Here is an 8,044-nt window from a genome sequence, read left to right as displayed (position 1 = left end):
GCTGCATAAATAGGATGCATTTGTCATCACGCCTTTTCTATGCATCCACAGAAGCATCCACAAAAGCAAAACGATTTAGAATTTAGACAATTTCATTCAATACCATGAGCAACACTTTCCAGACAAGCCTGTCTGGTCAAAGAGAAGAGAAGCCTGAGAGCAGCCTTGCAAACTAATAGCCCTCAGCTAAGGCAGAAAGGAGCCCCACCTGACTGCATCCACCAACTGCACCCATTTCCTGGCTTATCCTTCAAGCCATCTTCAGAATGACAGCCTCAGTGTTTAAGAGATGGAGTGGAATTACTTTGCAGCGCATTGCATCCATTTAAATACTTCTTAACAGAGGTTTTTCTTACTCAGTTTATTTTTAATAAAGGCTCTTGTTACAAAAATGAGATGTCAGAAAATCTGACACATCACTGCACCATTCGCTTGGTGTCTATTTCCAGCAGCAGGTGAGAATCTCAAGACGCAATTCCCACCTGCACCAAGCTGCTCTGCACCAATCTGCTCTGTCAGAAAACAAAGAATAAAAGCAAGAAAATAGGTGGAAGATACCTAAATGTGCACTGCTATGCTTGATTTCAGCAGAGTCCATTTTAAAAGGGAGATCACATATCCTTTTCTGTCTCCACACAACGAGTATCGCAACAGAGAAGCACAGCTTAATGCCAGCATCACCAAGCCAAAAGGGGCTATAAATTTGGTTGCTCTCAAGCATAGTTTGTCATCTTCCCTCTCCAGCTTTGTTTTCTTTTATCCTTTCAGTGTTTAAACTTAAGAATTGCCATTAAAAAAAATAAAACCCCCCTGTATTCACCATGTGACAGGATATAGGGACTTAAGACCTTGATACCTGAAAATTCGAGTGATAAATGCCAGATGCAATGAATCTACAAATCTGTCCTTCTTGGAGCTGTTCTGGGTCTTGAAATCTGAGCATCATTCACCAGGGTCCTATTCTGCAATGTATTCATCAGCGAGTCCTTGCCTTGGAGCAACGTAATGATGTTTTCCTTCTGATGTCTAATTGCCAACTGGAGGGCTGTGCAGCCAGTAATATCTTCCACACTGAGCAGAGCACCAGCCTTAATCAAGGTCTTTATAATGGCCATGTTGCCTTTGAGGACGGCGAGGTGCAGCGGTGTCCAGCCCACTTTGTTCTTCACATTGACGTCTGCTCTGCACTCCAGGAGATTGATGACAGTCAGAAAGGAGCCCCGCTGCACTGCAAAATGCAGGGGGGCCCACTCGGACTTCTCGGTGATGTTGGGGTCTGCCCCACACCTCAGCAGCTCACAGACCACCGGCTCTTCACTGTAGCGCGTGGCCAAGTGCAGCGGTGTCCAGCCCATGCTTCCCCTGGCGTTCAGCTTGGCACAGCTGTCTTTCAGCAGGTGGATGATCTCAATGTGTCCTTTGAATGAAGCCAGGTGTAGGGGGGTCCAGCCTTTGTCTGTTCGCAGCTCGACGTTGGCTCCATACTTGATGAGTTTCTCACATATGAGGTACTTGCCCCTCACCACAGCCAGGTGCAGGGCACTGTAATGGTTTTGATCCAGGCTGTTGACAGAGGCCCCGTTCTTCAGCAAATAGTGGACTACTCTGAACTTCCCCCTCTCCACAGCCACGTGGAGTGGGGTCCTGTGGTTCTTCTGCTTCTTCTCCAGGTCTGCTCCCTGACTGGCGAGGAGCTTCACCAGGCCGACGTGCCCAAAGCAGGCTGCCACGTGGAGGGCGGTTTTTCCATCTACCTCTTGGGTGTTGGAGTCAGCCTGGCGAGAGAGCAGCACTCGGGCCACGTTCTCAAAGTTGTTCTGGGATGCCAAGTGCAGAGGGGTCCACCCGTCATGCTCCTGAGCATTGACATGAGCCTGGTGGTCCAGCAAGAGGCGAACAATTCGGTCATCCCCATTCTGAGCAGCAAAGTGAAGAGGTGTCCAGCCATCCTCATCGGGCATGTTGGTGTCCGCACCGTGCTCTATCAGCACTGAGCAGATCTCTGGTGACCTCTTCTGAACAGCCACGATGAGCGGGGTGTAGCCACAGACTGCCTGGCTGTTCACATTGGCTTTGCAGCTCAGGAGAAACTTCACCTTTTCCACGTTTCCTTGGATCACCATGAAGTGAAGCAGCGTGAGGCCGTTCTCATGAACTCTCCAGATCTCCTCATACAGGATGTCCTCCGGGCTTTCCATCTCACTGTGTGAAGGTGGGACATGAACCTCCTTGTGACCGGTTCCTAAAGGCAGGGCAAACAGAACATCAGGGGGAGAAAGGCAGAGTGGAGCAGCTTGGTGTGCACAAAATAGGAGGGACAGCACGCGGGTGCTCATGTTGTGTGATGAAATGAAAGCACCTTAGAGATACGGAATGTGAAATGTCTCTTTCAAAGCCATAAGATGTTTGGTTTCTCCATCATGGGAACTTATTTCCTGGATGGTTCATTTTGCTTAATTTAAAACAAAAAGTCACCCACACAGAAAACTTCCTTGTGCCATATCCTTATCTCTGGAGAGCGAGGAAACAGCTTATTCTTCTGCTTTCCCTCTTCCTTATCTTTACATGATGAAGAAGAGATCCCCACTTACCACCGGTTCTGGTGTCTTGAGAGAAGATAAGCTCTTCTTTGTCACTCTCATTTTCGGGAAGGGGGAAAGAGAAAAACATAAGGAAAAGTTGCTTATTTGCATTATATACTTTTTGGCACCGATTTCTTCTTTGCTCCAGAGTTCTGTGCTGCCATTTGTGTGTTTTTTCATCCAATCCTATGAGTAGAGCAAATCATGACACTGATGGGCATGCAAGAGCCTGAAGATATCTTGAGATTATCAGGAGACTTTGCTCCTTTGCTCCAACTTTCAGATATGGCAAAGCCTCTGCAATAGTGGTGGAAGGAAGGACCTTTCTGTTGGATCATCCATCATTTAGCACAGTGTTCAGCTTCCTAGATTTATTGGGACTTTTCCCATCCCCATAAATGAGTAACAGACGTGAACTCTATGCAGGCACACACAGAGTACTGAGGTGCTCTGATGGTAAATAATGGTGGGAGAGGAAATACCTCCTCAGCAGCTAGTTAGAAGAGGGAGGGATTCAGTGCACTTCCCCAGGCCCTGGGCAGCCTTGCTCACCTGCTGGCTCCCAGCAATGGCAGGTTTGTGGGACATCTTCCTGACAAGGCGCTCGTTCTCCGGATCCACAACCAGGCTTTGTATCAGTGACAGCAGCATGTCTGTTTCTACAGGGATATCTGCAGAAGAAGGGAGACCGTTAGCTGTGCAGATTACCCAGTCAGCACCCAGGGCTGTGGGAGTCCTCCAGGGATCCTCCGCATGGGGAGGATGGAAAGAGGGGTAAAAAGGATGTGTTGACAGCAGATGGGTACCAAGCATTGCCAAGGCCACAGGCACTTTAGCTGGTATCCAGTTACATGCAAGCTTCTCCCCCAGTTGTTAATTCCTGCAGCTGACCTTTGCCTAATCCATGCCCTGTTTGGCTACTACACCTGTAAAGCTTGGTCTTTGCTTTGGGTCTTGGTTCCAGCACCTCTTCATCAAGTCCACCATCTGCTGGCATTCTCCTGGCCAGTCGTCACTGATGGGTTCCAGGCAGGGCCTCTTTCCTGCTGCTACCTTGACTATGATGGCCATCATGTTGGCTCCTGAAAGAGTGACAGCAGCACACGGCAACACCGGGGATTTTCTCTGTGGAGGTGGCTGTAATAAACTTTTAATGAATGCAGAGCATGTAAGAAATGCATTCACTCTCATATTTACCTGCATAAGGCTTCTTCTGCATAAGCACCTCCCAAATGACTATTCCAAAGCTGCAATGAGAGATTGTGAGCAATCATTTCCACAATGTTCTCATCGTACACAAACATAAAATCCACTTACTGCTTTCATATTCTCAAGAAATGGAAAACGTAGGAAAGGATGTCCTTCAGGATGGAGGAACTGGGATTGCACCCTCCGCCCCCAAGGGGACATTATTGTATGAATCATCACATACATCTCTGATGTCTGCCACAGGGCTTGAGCAGAGGATGAGTGACTTACAGCGTTTCTCATGATAGCCTACATCCCTATATAGCCCCTTTTATTCCTATTGGGTTGTAGAGTCAAGTGCATGTGACCACATGGATACTCCATTGCTATTTCTGTTGGATCACTGTGTAGCAGTGAAGGATCCGGAACATAGCTTTTATAAGTGGGCTGCAAAGCAATTTGGCCAAAAGGATATTTGAATGCTGTCTCATCTCTGTGCAGTAAGGCAGCCCTTACCTGTACACATCATATTTGATTCCTGGAGGCTTGGTGTTCTGCAGAAACATTTCTGGGGGGATGTAGCTCAAAGTGCCCCTCAAAGCAGAGCTTTCAATATATTGCATTCGGCTTGACTGCTCCATCCATCTGGACAGCCCAAAGTCTGAGATCTGCAATCAGAGAACATGATGTTCTCTCTAACGTTAACAATTTCATTTCTCCTTATTTTAGCTGGGAGATATCTTTGTCCTTCATGATCAGGAATACGAGGAGGTGTTTGATAAACCTGAGAAAACCCAGCTAAAACCAAAGCCAATGCTTTTTACTGAGTCCAGCAGATCAGCATTTTCCCCTGTGTTCCCAGTTCTGGCACAATTAGGGCGGTGAGGAGCTGTCACTGCTGCCCAATGAGCTGTGGGTGCCCCATCCCTGCAGACACTGAAGGCCAGGTGGGATGGGGCCCTGGGCAGCCTGAGCTGGTGGGGGGCAGCCCTGCCCATGGCTGGGGGTGGCACTGGGTGGGCTTTGAGGTCCCCTCCAATCTGAGTTCTATGATTCTATGAATCTCCTATATGATCTAGAATATATCATGCAATTTGTTTACCAGCTGCTTCTTGCAAGCTGCAGATGATCATAATGATGAGTGCTCCTGAAGATCCTTACCAAGCCTCTGGACCCAAAACAACCTATGTACAGCCAAGAGAAATGACCTGTCCCTGCAAACAATGAGGCCATACCTTGACATGCATATTCCCATCAAGGAGTATGTTCCCTGGCTTTAGGTCTAAGTGAAGCAATGGTGGTGTCATGCTGTGCAGGAAATTCATAGCCAAGCCCATCTCATGGATAACCCGGAACTTGAGCTGCCATGACATTTTGTGTGTGGGAAGGATTTTCTCCAAGGACCCTCTGGACATGTATTCCATCACTATACCCAGAGGGCTGTTGCAGACCCCATAGATTGTGACAATGTGCTGGAATTTGATTTTCTCCATCTTGGTTGCTTCTTCCATTAGACAGTTCACACTGGTTCTGGGTGGAAAAAAAAAAGAACCAAGAGATGGTGTCAGCGCTGATCCATAGGTGGAGTTCCTGTACAGCAGCTTAGGGCTATCCAAGCAGCCCTGTACACCCCTAAAAGAATCACATTTCCCCTTGAATTGGTCCCGGGGCAGTCTAGACAAGTCTGCTTGCTGCTGCCAGCTCTGCCAGACCTGCTTCACTAAATCTTTGCATTTTGTGACCTGCTGAACAAGTCGGGGTGCCCAGAGTGTGCTGACAGACACCTATCAGTACAAGTGTAAAGACTTCTAGAAGTTAGAAAGCACACCTGGGAATGAATCTGAGCTCACAATGGCATCCTGCAGGGCCACCCACGTATCTAAACACAGTTCAGCTGAGCAAAACCCTCTGCCAGTCTTTCTCTGGTGGAACAGACCCCTCATGGGTTACCCCAGGTGCATTATTTCTGGTAGGAAGGCTCACTGCAGGAAGGCACAATCCTCAGCATGGAGTGCTGCACAAGGAGGGACTTGTGGTTTCTGGCTCCCTTCTGGGGCAGAGCTGCAGGGCATGGCCCCTGCCTGCTCCCTTCCAGCACAGGGCATACAATGGTGGGTGCTGCTGCACAGCACTGCTTAGACCCTGCCCTCTTGCTTTGGTGGTATCCATAAGATTAAACTTTCTTGAGCTGAGACACACAAAAGTAAAACTGATCAACTTGATTCTCTTTTACCCTAGAACAGAAAGAGTAAATGCAGTATGCAGAGCATAAGCACTGCAAACCAAAGGCATGGTCACTGCCCAATTAAACCATCTCCACTGGAGTCAGTAACATCACAAGAAAAGGGATATCAGCATGTGGCTATGAACCAGACAGGATCCTTTCAGCTTGAATGCAATAGAAATTTAGAATAAATAACTTCATCAACTCAGCGAGCTCAGCAACAACAGCTGGAAACGCCTGTGCTAATTAAGTCTAAGACACAAATATGTGCCAGATTACAATGCTGGAAGAGAGCAGTCATTACCTCTCCATGCCGGGGTCCTGCAGCAGATACGGGGAGCATTTCACTGCGTAGACCGTCCTCCACTTCTTGTGCTTGACTTGGTACACGCACCCAAAGCCCCCGCTGGCCACCTTTACCCAGTCCTCCTCAAAGTCCTCCTTGCTGAAGACAGTGAGGCTGCCACATTGCTGCTCTGTCCCTGAAGCCATGGCAGCAGCAGAGGCAGCCCAGCACTGCAAGCTGCTTGAGCGTGTTTGGGAAGAACTGGGAAGCTCCTCCACAACCAGTGTGAATGGGGAGGTGCGTGTTGAGCCAAGGGGTGGGTCTCCAGACCTTGTGTGTAAGGAACATCAGCACGTAAACCTGAGAAACTGCTTACAAATAAATGTAAGCAGCATGGAGAGGCAGGGAGCAAGGATGGAGATGCTGACTGCCTGGAAGGGCATTTGAGGGCAGGAGAGCACAGCAAAGAGCTGGTCGAGGCAGTTCAGCCAGCTCTGGCTGCTGGCTGCTTTGGTGGTGGTTGGTGACCTGACTCACAGTGTCTGCTCCCCTGCCACATGGTGCATGCAGCATCTGTCGTGGTGTTAAGTGGGACACTGATGGGATGACTCAGTGAACAATGGGCTTTCCAGCAGCTCCAGGGGGCTCTTTAGCAATTATTACCAATTGGTCTTTATTCAGAATCATAGATCATAGAACAGCTTAGGTTGGAGGGGACCTTAAAGCCCACCCGGTGCCACCCCCGGCCATGGGCAGGGCTGCCACCCACCAGCTCAGGGCCCCATCCCACCTGGCCTTGAGTGCCTGCAGGGATGGAGCACCCACAGCTCTCTGGGCAGCAGTGCCAGCACCTCACCGCCCTCAGTGCCAAACTTACTTCCTTATCTCCAGTCTCAGTCTCCCCTCTTGTAGTCTGAAGGCATTTCCACTTCTCCCATCACACAGACCCCACTACAGAGTCTGTCGCCTTCCTTCTCACAGCCCCTTTAGATACTCACAGGCCTCTCTCAGCTCTCCATGCTGCACAGCCCCAGCTCTCAGCCTGTCCTCGCAGGGAGGGCTTCCATCCCTGGCCCCATTTCTGTGTCCCTCCAACAGCTCCACGTCTCTCCTGCCCTGAGGATCCCCCTGTGGACGCAGTGCTCCAGGTGAGCTGTCACAGCACAGCAGAGGGGCAGGAGCACCTCCCTGCCCTGCTGCCCGCGCTGCTCTGGGTGCAGCCCGGGCTCCGCTTGGCTTTCTGTGCTGCGAGGGCACACTGCTGCCTCATGTCCAGCTGCCACCCACCAGTACCCCCGGCCCTTTTCGGCAGGGCTGTGCTCTGTCCTTACGTCCCCCAGCTTGTCCTGACAGTGGCTGCTGCCATGACCCAGGTGCAGATCTTGCTCTTGGCTTTATTGCACCTCCTGAGGTTCCCCTGGGCCCAGAGCTCAGCCTGTCTGGGTCTCTCTGGATGCCATCCTGTCCCTCAGGTGCATCAATGGCATCACACAGCTTGGGGTCATCAGCAAACTGCTGAGGGTGCACCCGATCCCACTGTCAGTGTCACCAATGATGATGTTACAGATCACGGGTCCCAGCACTGACCCCTGAGGGACACCACTTGCCACCCATCTCCATCTGGACATTGAGCCATTCACCACCACTCTCTGGGTACAACCTCCCAATCAGTTCCTGTTCCATCAAACAGTCCATCCATCAGATTCATGTATTTCCAATTTGGAGAGAAGGATGTTGTGGAGGAACGTGCCAAAGGCCTTACTG

General features: G+C 50.0%; 1 protein-coding gene across 1 annotated transcript; it reads right to left on the bottom strand.

The window, feature by feature from the left end:
- Window positions 1-893: 893 nt before the first annotated feature.
- On the bottom strand, window positions 894-6,486 carry ANKK1 (ankyrin repeat and kinase domain containing 1). The gene is made up of 8 exons (XM_072355046.1): window positions 6,299-6,486; window positions 5,006-5,300; window positions 4,287-4,438; window positions 3,780-3,829; window positions 3,509-3,664; window positions 3,135-3,253; window positions 2,592-2,637; window positions 894-2,242 (listed from the first exon to the last, which is right to left on the bottom strand). The coding sequence occupies exons 1-8, from the start codon at window positions 6,484-6,486 to the stop codon at window positions 894-896; spliced, it is 2,355 nt and encodes a 784-aa protein (XP_072211147.1).
- Between the last annotated feature and the right edge of the window lie 1,558 nt (window positions 6,487-8,044).

This window comes from Excalfactoria chinensis, chromosome 21 (assembly GCF_039878825.1).
Source record: "Excalfactoria chinensis isolate bCotChi1 chromosome 21, bCotChi1.hap2, whole genome shotgun sequence".
NCBI classification, from domain to species: domain Eukaryota; kingdom Metazoa; phylum Chordata; class Aves; order Galliformes; family Phasianidae; genus Excalfactoria; species Excalfactoria chinensis.
This window is presented reverse-complemented; position numbering and strand designations above follow the sequence as displayed.